This window comes from Mirounga leonina, unplaced genomic scaffold (genome assembly GCF_011800145.1).
Source record: "Mirounga leonina isolate KUSES-001 unplaced genomic scaffold, KU_Mleo_1.0 Mir_53, whole genome shotgun sequence".
Lineage (NCBI taxonomy): Eukaryota > Metazoa > Chordata > Mammalia > Carnivora > Phocidae > Mirounga > Mirounga leonina.
In genome coordinates this window covers 11,356,856-11,372,881 of record NW_023270807.1, presented here as the reverse complement: position 1 = coordinate 11,372,881, position 16,026 = coordinate 11,356,856, and the positions used below count along the sequence as shown (strand labels likewise).

General features: G+C 35.5%; 1 protein-coding gene across 2 annotated transcripts in view; it reads left to right on the top strand.

Annotated features, from left to right (window-relative positions):
* SUPT3H (SPT3 homolog, SAGA and STAGA complex component) overlaps nt 1-16,026 on the top strand; it is a 535,970-nt gene that overhangs the window by 449,790 nt on the left and 70,154 nt on the right. For both annotated transcript variants that reach the window (XM_034991616.1, XM_034991615.1), the window contains exons 10-11: nt 834-1,001; nt 7,120-7,230. In XM_034991616.1, the coding sequence (XP_034847507.1) occupies nt 834-1,001; nt 7,120-7,230 (279 nt within the window). The remainder of the gene's footprint in view (nt 1-833; nt 1,002-7,119; nt 7,231-16,026) is intronic.

Here is a 16,026-nt window from a genome sequence, read left to right as displayed (position 1 = left end):
AAGATGTAGATTAATAATACCATATATGAAAAAGACTTACAGACTTTTATTGGACTGTAAATTCCTTAGGAGCCAATATCGTGATGTTACTGATAAGAAAACTTTTTTTGTCTTGTTTAGTGTTTAGGCACCATCCTAGAGGATGGACAGTGACACAGTAGATAATGTCTAAAGGAGAGTAATGAGAGGGTGAAGGAACCTGAAAACATGTCTCATAATAAATGGTTGAAGGAATTTGAGGCAGTTTGACCTATAAAAGAAAAGAGGCTGAGAAAGGTAGTAGTCCTCAAATATTTGAAGTGCATCCACATGGAAGAAAGCAGATTTGTAGCCGTAGCCGAAGAACCCAGGTAGAAATGAGGGATATTATGAAAGAAGAAAGGAACTAGAAGTAAAAGGAGCTGGAAATATCCACAGCGACCCTCAGACACTGAGTTGGAGTCACTGGTAGAAGGCTGGCCATGCTGATAAGAAATACTGTCTGTACCATCCAGTTTGGGGGGTGGGGATTCAGAGGTGCCTTTTGAGACGTGTAAGTCTGACATGCTAACAAAACTTGCAAGTAGAAATCTCTGTATCTGGCAAAATCAGCAGAAATTTTGGAGGCTGCATCTTGAGAAATCCTGATTTTATCTAAATGACTAAACAGATTAAAAATTAACATATTTAGACCAATAGGGACAAATGAGGCATCATTTCTGTGAACTGGATAATAAATCATGTTTTGATATTTGTAAGCTTCAAGAAGTATTGAATTCAGGAGATATTAAACACAACTGAATGTTAGTAGAAGTCCTGGTCACTCGATTTCAAAGGCACATCTCTTTGGGCAGGGGTCTTGCATGAAGTCCTACCCAGAGTCCCCTGAGAACACACCTCCTCCTACACCGACTGCTCCATCATCTGGATCACAGCACTCAGGGAAAACCACATCAGGATCCCTAGGGAATGGGAGTGCTGGACAAGACTCAGCTAAAACCAAGCAAAGGAAAAGAAAAAAGGTCAGTGATAAGTTTTTTGTTTTTTTTTTTTTTTCTTTTTTCCGGTGCAGAGTGGATAAAGTTGTTGAGTTTGCTTCAGAAATATGGAAAACATGCTGTTTTTCTCATAATTCAGATTTTTAGAAACAGCCATTTTATGCTTAACCATACTTAATGACTTCTACTCAAACTTTTTTAATAGCTTTCTTCTGGGTAAAGCAAGATACTGATTTTTTTCTAACATTTTATTATAAAAATTTTCAAACATACAAAAATATTAAGAGAATTATAGACTTAACACCATGTATCTGCCATCTAGATTCTACAGTGAACATTGTACTATGTTTGCTGTATTATCTACATATTTATATATTTACATTTATTATATCGATGCATCTAATTATTCTTTTGTCCATCTGTCAGTCCATCTTTTTTTTTTTGCTGCATTGCAAAGTAAGCTACAGATATTAGTACACTTCTTGGGTTAATACTTCATTATGTATAATTTGTTTATGGTTCTTTTTTTTTAAGTTAAAATTTATACACAGTAAGCCATTCAGTTGTTAAATATCCCATTTGACGTGTATTGACACAGGTATAAACTTGATGTTTTCTAAACCCTTCTCAAGATATAAAACATTATCATCAGTTCAGAAAGTTCCTGCATGCCTCTTCCCAGTCATTTCCTGCCACCACAGAGAGGCAATCATTGTCCTGATTTTTTCATCATAGATTAGTTTTTTTCTGTCCTGGAAATCATATAAAGAAAATGTAGTACGTACGCTCTTTTGAGTGAAATTTCTTTCACTCAGGATGTTTTTGAAATTTGTTTTTCAGTATAAGTGTAATTTATTCCTCTTTATTGCTGAATAATGTGTTGTTGTATGAATATATCAATGTATTTATTCTCATTTTGTGGACACCTAGGCTGTTTCCAGTTTTTGAGGTATTATGAGTAAACCTGTTGTGAGCATTATTATACAAGTCTTCGTGGGCAAACGCCTTCATTTCTCTTAGGTAAATAGCTAGGAATGAAATTACTGAGTCACAGAATATATATGTGTTTAGTTTTTAAAGACACTCCAAGACTTTTTTCCCCCAAAAAAATGTTTGTATCATTTTATACTTCCACCTGCAATATGTGAGAGTTCCAGTTGCTTCACATGTTCATCAACTCTTACTGTTATTGTTCTTATTTTTAACCATTCTAATGGATATTCAACAGTGACTCATTATACTTTGAGTCTGCATTTCCTTGAAATTTAGTGTATTTATTGACATGGTTAGATATAGTTCAACTATTTTGCTATTTGTTTTCTGCTTGTTCTATTTTTTATTCTCAGTTTTTCTTTCTTGTCTTATTTTGGGTTGTATACTCTTTAAGAAATTCATTTTAATTCATCTACTCATTTCTTAGTGATACCTCTTTGCATAATTTTTTAGTGGTTATGCTAAGGGTTACAATATATCCTTAAATTTTCAGCATACTTGGAGTTATTGCACTACTTACATAAAATGTGAGACTCTTATAAGACTGGTGTACTTTACTCTTATCCTTCCTTTATGCTATAGTTGTTATACATATTATATCTCCACATGTTATAAACCATAATACTACTTATGCCTTAAACAATCAAATGTATCTCAATGAAACTAAGAGAAAAAATAAACTAACATTTACCATCCCTACTGTTGCTCATTTCTCTCTCTCTCTCTCTCTCTCTTTCTCTTTCTGTGTCTCTTTTTTATGCTCAGACTTCCTTCTGGTATTACTTTCCTATTTTGCTCTACTAAATTTTGTTTTAGCATTTGTTACAGTGCAGGTTGGCTGGTGATGGTTTCTCCTAATTTTCATATTTCTGAAAATATCCTTTCATTTTTACAAGATACGTTCACTGGATGTAGAATTCTGAGTTGGTAGTTTTATTTCAATACTTTGATGATATTCCCCTGTTTTCTGGCATCCATTGTTTTAATCATATGTCAGGAGTTTGTATTATTGTTTCTGTGTTTGTAATGTGTTATTTTTCTCTGGATGTTTTCAGGATTGTATCTTTATTTTTGGTTTTCAGCAGTTTGACCATGCTGTCTACAGACATGGTTTTCTTTGTATTTGTCCTGCTTAGGGTTCATTGAGGTTCTTAAATATTAGTTTTATGTCTTTGGGGGGAAATTTTCAGCAGTTACTTCCTCAGATATTTTTTCTGCTTCATTCACTGTCTCTCCTCCACTTCAAAGACTCCAAGGCATATTTGTTAGTTACTTTGATGTTGTTCCACAGGTACTTATTTAATTTCTCTTTCAATCTTTTCCCTCTGTTCTTCGGGATGCATAAGTTCTATTGATATTTCTTCATGTTCCAGACTCCTCTGTCAGTTCCAATCTGCTACACCCATCCAATAATTTTTTCTTTGTTATATTTTATTTTATAGTTTTATAATTTCCATTTGATTTCTTTTTAGTTTTTGTTTATCTGGTTTTTTTATTTGTCATTTATTACAGGTTTTTTTTTTAATCTTCTTGAGCATAGTTATAATAGCTACTTTAAAATCCTTCTTTGATCAATTAATATCTGGATTATTTTAGTCTCCATTGAGTATAAATCATGCTTTCTTTGAGACTTTGTTAGACTCAGTGGAGACCAAAATAATGCCTCCTCTCTCAGTCAGTTCTTCCCAGTCAATTTTTTATATTGTTGCATGTCTAGTAATTTTGAATTATATCTTGGACATCATGGGTAATATATGGTAGAGATTTTGTGTTCTGTTATATTCCTATGAAGAATTGTTGGTGTTAATAGTGGTTGGGATGTGGGCATGTGTGTTAAGCAGACAGTTTACTATTCTACACTCAATTCTAAACGTCAAACCCAAACTCCTCTTCATTGACAGCAGCTTAGAATCTCTCTTCAGTTCATTTAGCTTTAACTGGGTTTCTTGGATTCAGTACCACAGAGAAATAGATTTGGGTAAAGTTTGTATGGTGAATTGGGGCTCTCCTTCTTTGATTTTGCCCTTTCTTGGTATTTCCTTCCTCACTTTATACCTACTGTGGGTGTCCTATATTTCTCTGGCCTGTATTTCTTAGAGTCTCTAAGCTCATGTGCCCCCTATCCTGACTGGGACCTGCCCTTCTGCTAAAAGAGTAAAAACAGGAAACTCAGCCACTGCCATTCTCTTCTAAATATAGGCATTCCCCTTTCCAGTTTCTGCATGGTTTTGATCAATCTCTATCACTTTCATGTTCTTGTTTTTTAATAATTTGTCTAAAGTGATATTATTATCTAAAACTCAGCTGCTACAATAAGAACCATTTGCCATTACAAGCAGCGGAGCCATGCCAAGATATAATTTTATAATGATAGTAAGCAAATTTAAGTTTTAGCCTCATATCTGGTTTCCTCTTCCATTTACAAAACAACAGAGCTCTGTGTTTATTTATTAAGGGGAAATTTGAACTAGAAGGAACTTCTGTACTGTAAAGTAGTTTTAAAGAATTTTAGCTATAGTGCTCCAGCTCACTCAGTAAGTAAAACTTGGGTAACAAAGTGTTACCTAAAAGACCTCTTCAGTGGACTTGCTTACTAAGTATGTAAGAAGTTGTAATTAACCTGATACGATTATGCATACATACATAAAAATTTCAAGAATTCTCAAAGACATATAAAGAATTATTTTTTCTCTTAAATATTTAAACATTTCTCTCCTAATCTTGTTGAACACTATTACATTAAAGTTGTTTTATAGCAAAGATTTCCTGAGTAAGTATTAGTTTAGTTCATATCTGAATTTTTGTAAATTCAAAATCAGTGACATCAGAATAACATCCCACTTTAAAGCTATTATTTCTTTATTTATTCATCCACATCTTTCTACAGACTCTTGCTGTGTGTTTATTTACTCCCATACTTCCACTGTGGTGGTAATACGGTACAATTCATTCTACATAAAATAATAAAGCCTCTATATATCAACTATGTGTCCTAGAAGCCAAGAGATCTAATGTATAGCCATATTCCGATATTGTCACTGTAATCTTGGGCAAGTACTTTGTCTTCATTTTCTCATGGTGTGGGGTTGGAACAGTTTAGAAATCTTGCATTCCTTCCAGATTTAATAATGTATGAATCCTTAAATTTAGTGATTCTCTTGTCTTCGCCTAAAGGACTTCTTCTAGTTTTAATTTCCTTAAAGAAAAGAGTTACAGAGTTTTCCAGTTACATAGAACTACAGTTGTAACAATTAACATCTCAATTAAACTTTGAAATGAGAAAATTAACTGCTAAAATTAACTATACTGTGTACTGTAACCTTTGGCCAAAGAATGGCCCACCTTCATCTGAAAAGACATTCTCCATAAAAAAGGAAACTCTGGAAAAGCGATGTGTACAGCAGTGAGTAGAAGGAAGACACTTGCCTTGCCAGTCAGATTATATATCCACCTTTGTGGTCAGTGAGTGATAAAAGTATTAGTAATAGTAGTACCAGCCTTTCGTTTGCTCTAATCTGAGATATGTGTTACTCTTTAAGAACGAATGTTTCGAGTTTAACAAAAGATCTAGTCCACCATTATGTGGAAAGAATAAGTGGCAATTATCCAATATTCCAGGTCCTCCTTAAATTTGGATTTCACTGGCAAGAGAAAGGCTGAGAAAGGATAGGACGATTTAACTTGCCAACAATTTTTTTTAAAAAGTCCAGACAGGTACGAACATTTGTAAGAGATTCAGCAGTGACAGAAGTTTCAGTATAGCTTCCCCGGACCACGGTTTTATTTACCATCTTTCCCATTCTGAGTGTGCCTGTACTTTAGGATATTCTTTATTTTTAAATTTTCAAAAATGAAACCTACATATTTGACAGAATACTGAGTCCTGTTGTCTAAAGAGTGCTGAAATCTCTGCCGAAATAGACTCTCTCTTTCCTTGAGTAAAGTACAGGCTGCCTTGTAAAGTTCTTCCTCAGATGTCAGGTCCTCTTCCTCTTGGCTACATTCATACACCAATCTGGTGTTCTTTGATAAATTCTTAGATATGAAATTGGGTCAAAATGGTTGTGCATTTTCATTTGATAAGATTTTGCCAGATTACTATTCATAGAGGTCATACTAGTTATACTTCTACAAGGAATTATGAAAGTGGTAATTGTAGTAATTATCAGAAAAACAAATAATCATTATGTGACTATGACTGACTTCTAGAATACAGTTATAGTAATACACAAACTACTGTTTCTTTCATTTGATTCTTTAATGTTAATGACTGGCATCTGGTATCCACTGCAGTAGAAAGCAATTATAATTATTACCCCAATTTTACAGATAAGGAAACTGAAGTGCAGAGATATTACATAACTTGACAGAACTGGTAAGTGATAGGATCTAGATCAGGTATTTGGGAAACCAGAGCCTGCAAGTGAGCCACGAGACTATCTTGTTCCTAGTGAACGTTTTAATTTTGTTTTTTTAAATCATGTTACACACCTTTCTTAAGCTGGTATCCATACTCTCTTTACAAATAGGCTTTCTCTTCCTTGTGTCTTTTTGTACTTTCAAACCTGCCTTTTACACATGAGGCAGATTAAAAGAGAAAGGTTTTGTTTTATTTTCTTTTTGCCCTGAGGACACCTAGAAAATTGGGAACCACGTTAAAATGATTGTCTATGACAGCTCCGGTATTATAAATAAATATGTAGCAATTTTATATTTTTCATTTTAAAATTGATGACCCTCCAGTTATTTCAGAAATATGCTCAACAAGCTCCCAAGAAACATTTATAATAATAAATGTTTAAGTGTTTTTTTAAAAACATAGCTTCCTGTGGTTCTGTCTGCAATCCCCCACGACACTTCTCATCTGCACACGAGTGGTTCTATTCTCCTGTACCTTGACGTGCAGGCCTAGGTGAAATATTGTGGGCATAAAAATTGCATTTGGTAGGTCTGCTAGAAAGGGGTCACGGAAAAGTCATCTTTGATTTGTTAACGGAGTCTTTTTTTAAATGTCATGTAGGGCAGCAGGGACGTGCATCCTAAAGGGGGGGAACATCCATTTTATAAAAGTTTATTTTCATATTTTATACACTGTAGTTCTGTTGTGTGTTTTTGATTTAGTAACAATTTATGTGTTTTTCTGTCACAGAGCACTGCGGCCTGTGGTGTTGAGGCTCACAGCGATGCCATCCAGCCCTGCCACATCAGAGAGGCCGTTCGACGCTACGGCCACAAGATTGGCCCCCTTTCCCCATTCACAGTACGTAATAACAGAGTTATAAAAAGTTATATTTATAATCTGAAAGAATTTTGATTTTCAAGTGGTCAAATGAAGAAGCAGTGGAATTGTTGAAAGCAATTTGTGGTGACTATAATTTTGTTGTATAAAAGTGGCATAATTCCCTTGGGAAATAAAAGTTAGTCATTTTTGTCTCTTTTTGGAAGGACTTTTTTTTCTACAAAATATTATTTTCTTTCAATTACAAATGATGCTTTTTTTTTTTTTGCTGGGGCTTATATTTTCTATTTTTCAAAGCTTAGGTTTATAAAACCTTTTTGTCAAATTATATGTCTCCAAATATTGCTAGAAGCACTTTATATTTTAAAATTGGTTAGATTGGCAATACCACTTCTATCAGATGTCCTGCTCCTAAACATACTGAGTTGGAAGAAGAAGAAATGATTTCTTTACTGGCTTTGAAGTAGGCTGAAATGCAGATAGTCTTTCACATCTTCAAATGGTTTTAAAGCTTATAATCAGGGTTTGTTTTTTTTTAAGTGGAGAATTAAAGACTTTATATTTCAACAGCCTAAAGAAAGCATGTGTGTGTGTGTGTGTGTGTGTGTTTTAATTAAGTGCTCATCTTGTGGCCCTTTCTAAAAAATCTTCATTCGTGTTAATAGAACTTTCTCCAAGTCTTTCACTGTTTATGAGGCATTGGTTTGATTTTCAGAAAGTGAGGTTGGATTTAAGACTGAGGAACAGCAGAATTTACTGTTTGGTTTCTTTATATTCACTTCTGCTTTACTATACTAAAGCAGAGTATATACGTATAACATCATACATATATACATACACACATACATAAGTGCAGCAGAGTATGTGTTTTCTCCTGAGAGTGGATTTTACTGTGATTTCTTCTACATTAGATCATCTGGTTTTTTTCCTGTTTTTTAGTTAAAGGGAATGCTTTCTTTCCATTCTTTATTTTCAGCAGTTAATTGTATGGATTCTCATTGTGACAGCAAGCATGTATCAGCTTTTTATATATGTCTCCATAAGCTTTTTGTAACGATAACTATTACTCTCACTTTTGTTTAGTATTTAAAATCTGTCTTCTATGAGAACATGATTTCAATACTGCTGATGAAAACAATATATCCTGCATAACTGTTTTTAGACTATTACAATTGAAAAGGCAGAATGAAATCAAGAATCTCTTGTTTTATTTTTTTCTGCACGATAGGTGAGACTACTTTTAGTGATGAGCCAAAAGAAAGATGAAATTTAGAAAAATAGGAGATGATTGGAGGAATTTAAAAACTGAAATTGAAAGAACCGTCTTCTAGCAAAGGATTAAATATATCAAGTCCATATTTAAGAGCCAACTAATGACTAAAAGGTTGAGGCAATGGAGTGGAGAGGGAAGGAAAAGGAGGCAGTGTTGATGATAATCTAGAAGTAATTAAAGAGTAGCAAGGGGAAGCTGGATTTTTGAGAGAGAACCTAAAATGGTAACTAAAATAATAGATAAAATTACATAAAGGAACATGTATCTAATATAAGGGAAAAATCTCCCAATCATAAAGTCTTTGATATTTCCTCAAAAGGAGGTGGTGGCTCCTTCATATTTCCATGTTTTTTATACTTGACTACACTGGACAGATCACTTAACCATCTTGGTTGATGACATTGTTTATATGTGGGTGTATGTGTATTCATTCCCTCATGTCTAACTGGTACTCTGTTATTCATGTAAGGTTGCTTTGATAATCTAAGATTGTGGTATATGGTCAGAAAATGCACTTGAAACTAAAGTTCAGATACAATTTAAGCTAATTTTTATCTAATAAACATATAACCAATATGATTTTTTAAGTTAATGATTAATTTAAATAGATCTGGAAAAATAGAACAAATAAACCATGACCCGGAATGTTCACTTAGCCACTACCAGAACACAGCAAATGGTAAAAAAAATCATCAGAGAGGGGCACCCACTCCTCAGAAAGGACCCACCTTGACAGGTCTGCTTCATTACCTAGACCTATACTAATTTGCCCAGCCTGCAGGACTGAAGGTGCCTACTCTGTTTTATATCATGATTAATATGATCGGGGAGATACAATTTCATGGTATACATTACAATACATAAATCTGCCCCTTTTTTAATTGAAGTATCATTGACACACATTAGTTTCAGGCATACAACATAGTGATTCAACCTCCCTATATATCATGCTCTGCTCACCACAAGTGTAGCTCCCATCTGTCACCATACGACACTATTATAGTATCATTGACTATAGTCCCTATGCTGTACCTTTCATAAGTCTGCCTTTTAAATTAGTTAAAAATTCTTTTTAAAGTGGGAGAGATTTGCAGACTGTATATCTAATAATATGGCCATCCTTCCCTGGCACCCACATACCTTCAACTTTCTCTGAGGAGGTGCTTCTGATGTTGGGGGATGCTGATGTCCAGTTCCCTGATACCTGCTCTCGGAGATAATACTTCATGCTGCACTAGGGACTCTTTGCTACCTAGGCTTTGAACTACAACTCGTAAGAAGAGAGGAGGCATGTGGACTGCCTCTATAGTAACCATAGATGGAGACCTAAATTTTCATACAGAAAGGCTGAGCTCAGTTACCTCCAGAATAACATTTCCTGTGTAAACTAAAATACTCATGAACGACTGGTTTATCTATATGAAACATAGAGATTGTCTATGTACCTTGTCATTCCAAATGTAAAGTGCTTGTCTGGTGTAGATATAGATGTGACATCTAATTTAGAATATCCAAACTTGATTCGTATGTAGCAATTGCCAATAATTGGAAATTGATTTGGAGAATTAAAATAACAACCAGTAGGTTGCACAATATTGTCGATATTATTTATCAACAATAAACCAGTAAAAATCTGCTTTTAGTGAGTCATCCTTCTGTCTTCCACCATTATGACTTTTGGCATAATTTTTTTTTTTAAAGATTTATTGATTTATTTGAGAGAGCGAGAATGAGAGAGAGTACATGAGATGGGGAAGGGTCAGAGGGAGAAGCAGGCTCCTCGCTGAGCAGGGAGCCCGATGTGGGACTCAATCCCGGGATTCCAGGATCATGACCTGAGCTGAAGGCAGTTGCTTAACCAACTGAGCCACCCAGGCGCCCGACTTTTGGCATAATTTTATACAAAATCACAACTTGATCAATTTCAGAACTACAATTCATGGCATAAAGAATTGTGAGTTCTTCGCCTTGGGAATTAGTTGAAATGATAGAAGAAAAGAATGATTGAAGCCCTGTTAGGTGGAGGTGAGAAGAAGAGCACAGGCTCTTTGCACAGAGTAGCTGGGGGCACAGAGAGGAAAGGGGCGGAGAGCCATAACATCAGCTCCCTGCCTGTGAGGACGTGCGTGTGGTGGAGACACTTGTAAACCATCATCTCCACTCAACCAGTTAGAGCAGGGCTGTGTTTAGCATAATGCTTTTAGTTGGTGATTGCTTTCTTTTCTGTGTTCTCGTTCATTCTCAACCCTATGCAGAAAATTAGAGAAAGTATCATACCTAGAGGACTGAAGTAATTTTTCTGATGTTAAGCTATTAATGAGACTAAATGATGGAACCAAGGCCCAGCTCCAGAATGGGCTCCCTAAAGCATACTTTTGCAGTTGTCCCCAGCCCTATATACCTGACTTTTTGTATACACATACTGAAAAACATTTTTAAAAACTAATCTTACTTCTTTACCTATTGTTTATTTTTCCTATAATTCTGAAAATCACTTCAGAATCTGTGATTTGTAGTCATTATTTTAGAGTACATATGCATCCTCAGAGGTCCGAAGTGACTTTGACGCTCGTCATCTTATGTTGTCCTTGCACTCAGAGTAGCTGGTATTTGCAGAAGTTATATCGTGTGGTGATTGACTGTTGATCCTAGAGCTAAATGACCATGGTTTAGATCCCAACTCTGCCACCTACTAGCTAAGTAGCCTTAAGGAAGTTTCTTAACCTCTCTATGGTTCAGTTTCATCTGTAAAATGGGTGTAATAATAGAACATACCTTATGATAGAATTTAAGGCGTACTGTGAACTTGACATGTGATAAGCTCTTTTTGCTTGTTTTTGTTTCAAATTTTTATTTAAAATCTAGTTAGTTAACATATTGTGTAATACTGGTTTCAGGAATAGAATTTAATGATTCATCACTTACATATAACACCCAGTGCTCAACCCAACAAGTGCCCTCCTTAATTCCCATCACCCATCTAACCCATCTCCCCAGCCACCACCCCTCCAGCAACCGTCAGTTTGTTCTCTATTGTTAACAGTCTGTTTCCTGGTTTGCCTCTCTTTTTTTTTGTCTGTTTTGTTTCTTAAATTCTACACATGAGTGAAATTATATGATATTTGTCTTTCTCTGACTGACTTGTTTCACTTAGCATAATCCACTCTGGCGCTATCCACGTTGTTGCAAATGGCAAGATTTCATTCTTTTTGATGTCTGAGTAATATTCTATTGTGTATATAGACCACATCTTCTTTATCCATTCATCAATCGATCAACATTTGGGCTCTTTCCATAATTTAGCTGTTATTGATGATGCTTCTATAAACATCACAGTGCATGTGTCCCTTGGAATCAGTATTTTTGTATCTATTGGGTAAATACCTAGTAGTGCAATTGCTGGATCATAGGGTAATTCTATTTTTAACTTTTTGAGGAACCTCCATGATGTTTTCCAGAGTGGCTGCACCAGTTTGTATTCCCACCATCAGTATAAGAAGGTTCCCCTTTCTCTGCATCCTTGCCAACATCTGCTGTTTCCCGTGGTGCTGATTTTAGCGATTCTGACCTGTGTGAGGTGGTATCTCACTGTGGTTTTGATTTGTATTTACCTAATGATGAGTGATGTTGAGAATCTTTTCATGTGTCTCTTGGCCGTCTGGATATCTTCTTTGGAAAACTATCTATTCATGTCTTCTGCCCATTTCTTAACTGGATAATTTGGTTTTTTTGGGTGACATGTGATAAGCTCTTAATAAATTATACTAATAATATTGGAAGTAGTAGTAGTAGCTGTAGTATATTTTCTAAAAAGTCTCAAATAGGAATACAAACAGACTGAAATAGAAGCCACTCCCCCACCACCCAGCCACACAGACACACACAAAAACACGGACTTTCACTTTGTAATCCCAGAAGAAACTAAAACTTGAATAATAATGTGATTTCTTATCAGACTAATGGTTTTTACCATTAAAATTTAATTATCATTTAAAGATGATTGTTCCTGAGAATAATTGTGTTCATTTTTACTTTGGGGACTGGTAATGGTTGAAGAACATTAATGGATTTTTATCACATTATCACCTTAAAAATAAGGTCTCAGTAACTGAATGTACATAGTTGCCACTCCATTTTTGCATACTAGGTAGATTTTGCATACTAGCTCTTATGAAACAGAAATCTGAAGGGGGAAAAATGGCATGGTTTATAACGCTTCATCAAATTCAATTTATATAAGTTTATATGTTTGTGTAAGTTATTGAAAAAATCTCAGACTGATGAGTATATCAAAGTTGGTGATAATTTTTTAAATAAATTATTGCCTCAATTTATCTTTTTCTTGCTCACATCCTTTGAAAAATGCTTCTATCTTCATAAAGGAAGACGTTGGGGGTAAGTTGCTCTCTACCTAGACTTGTTTCTCAGAGTTGAATATCTGGTGTTTTCTTTATGCATCCACACATACATTAGAAAACAGTTCTATCTTCATGAAGAAAGATGTTGTTTGATAGAAGTTTTCTTTTTTTAACATATTATTATGTTCAGTTAGCCAACATATAAGTACATCATTAGTTTTTGATGTAGTGTTCAACAGTTCATTAGTTGCGTATACCACCCGGTGCTCATCACAGCACGTGTCCTCCTTAATACCCATCACATGGTTACCCCATCTCCTCACCCCCCTCCCTTTTGTAACTGTCAGTTTGTTTCCCAGAGTCCAGAGTGTCTCATGGTTTGTTTCCCTCTCTGATTTCTTCCCATTCAGTTTTCCCTCCCTTCCTCTGTGGTCCTCCACGCTATTCCTTATGTTCCACATATGAGTGAAACCATATAATTGACTTTCTCTGCTTGACTTATTTCACTTAGCATAATCTCCTCCAATCCCATCCATGTTGATGTAAAAGTTGGGTATTTGTCCTTTCTGATGGCTGAGTAATATTCCATTGTATATATGGACCACATCTTCTTTATCCATTCATCTGTTGAAGGGCATCTCAGCTCTTTCCACAGTTTGGCTATTGCGGACATTGCTGCTATGAACATTGGGGTGCATGTGTCCCTTCTTTTCACTACATCTGTATCTTTGCGGTAAATACCTAGTAGTGCAGTTGCTGGGCCGTAGGATAGCTCTATTTTTAACATCTTGAGGAACCTCCATACTGTTTTCCAGAGTGGCTGTACCAGCTTGCATTCCCACCAACAGTGTAAGAGGGTTCCCCTTTCTCCACATCCTCACCAATACTTGTTGTTTCCTGTCTCGTTAATTTTTGCCATTCTAACTGGTGTAAGGTGGTATCTCATAGTGGTTTTGATTTGCATTTCCCTGATGGCTAGTGATGTTGAACATTTTTTCATGTGTCAGCCATTTATATGTCTTCTTTGAAGAAGTGTCTGTTCATGCCTCAATTTTTAAATTTTTTTTCATTTTACTGACTTCTTAATTTCTTATTAGTTTTTTCATTTACTGAAAGTAGCACTGGTATGTTAGAAAATTAAGAAAATATAGAATAGTGAAGGGTAAATAAAACTTAATTTAAGAAGGGTATCAGGGCCCCCCAATAAAAGGTATAGCAAAAGATTTAAATGAATTGTCCTATCAGAAAATTAATTGGTATTTAATTGTTTGAAGAGTATTTTCTTCTCTCAGCCTAAAAATTGAAATGCTTTGGTAATGGTTTTTTAAAAAATATTCTTGGGATTTACTTGTGCATGTTTAGAAGGAAAAAGCATATAAAATTTTTGTGAATGAAATGTTTTTTAGGGAAAATACTCCAAAGAGTAACCCAGTGTACTGATAGTTTATCATACAGAAGAAGGTCAGACATGTGTTTTATCTAGATCCTCACTGTTTACAAGCAGTGGGTCGTGCCCATGGTTACTTACTCTGAAGCTCAATCCCAGCTCTCAATGGGAAGTGCTCTAAATGGCTGATATAAAATCAGGTGTATAATTTTGAAAGCCAGAAAAAGGAAACTGTTCACTGGGTGAGATGACATAATCCAGTGTGTAATGCCTAAATCTATTTTAGTTTCTCCTGAGTGATACTCACCTAGAAAACTTTGTTAACCCCTGAGCTTGCATGTTATCAGGTGATTTTCTATTGAACTAGAATAGCGAGACAATAAAGTTGCTTATTTAAGCATAGTCATTAACCTATATAATACCTTCAGTGCATCCCTAGAAGCAAGTTGTGCTTCAGTATCCATTCAGCTGCCTTAAATTGTCAGACAGAATCACAGTATTTTTTTTCTCTTAATACATTTTTTTTAATTTATTAATTAATTTATTTTTTGATGTAGTGTTCCATGATTCATTGTTTGCCTATAACACCCAGTGCTCCATTCAGTTATGTGCCCTCTTTAATACCCATCACCGGGCTAACCCATCCCCACTCCCCTATCCCCTTTAAACCCCTCAGTTTGTTTCTCAGAGTCCGCAGTCTTTCATGGTTCGTCTCTCCCTCCGATTTCCCTCGCTTCATTTTTCCCTTCCTGCTATCTTCTTCTTTTTTTTTTTCTTTTAACATATAATGTATTATTTGTTTCAGAGGTACAGGTCTGTGATTCATCAGTCTTACACAGTATTTTAAAGCTGGCTAAGACTTGTGAAAGCCAGTGAGTCTCAGCCTCAGAGAAACTTTGCAGTCGCCCAAAGGCACCTTGTGAGTGAGCAACAGGGCTGACCCTGGAATCTAACCTCTCCCTCTCCGTCGACTACCCCTCCACTCTGGCCACTGACTTCGATGTGGGGAGATCTCTTATGGGTGCTAGGGATGCTCTCATATCCTTGGTTCTTGAAGACTGTTGGAAACAGCCACAGAGCTATGGAAAATGTGAAGTTGCCTTTAGGAATTCCTCACATTAGGCTTTGAAAAACAAAAGCGGCATAGCAGATTGCTTTAACTATTTTGATCTAGACGTTCGTGAATAATTCTTACGTCATGATTATATTAGATTTGTCAGCATTTTATTTGTTCAACCTGGAAAATGAAATGTCACAAAATATTAGAATAATTTCCAAATGTAAATACCAAGGATAAGTTGGGTAAGAAGTCTTCAATATTTGTGTTTTTGACTGGAAGCAAAAATCTTCTCAATAAATTTTTTGGACATTAAATCTATCCTTGGAGGGGCGCCTGGGTGGCTCAGTTGGTTAAGCGACTGCCTTCGGCTCAGGTCACGATCCTGGAGTCCCGGGATCGAGTCCCGCATCGGGCTCCCTGCTCAGCAGGGGGTCTGCTTCTCCCTCTGACCCTCCTCCCTCTCATGCTCTCTGTCTCTCATTCTCTCTCTCAAATAAATAAAATCTTTAAAAAAAAAAAAATCTATCCTTGGAGCCATATACCTTTTTATAGTTGTGGGCAACTGATTCTGAGAAATAAAGTAACATATTTATCATATTTATCATATAAGAATAACCTAAAAGTCCGTGTTCTCTAGAATACACTGTGAAACTTTTAATGTAGTGGTTTTTAATTTTGAAATAGGGCGGGGGGATTCCAGTGCCAAAATTCATTATGTCAAATTATATGAAATTGCAGT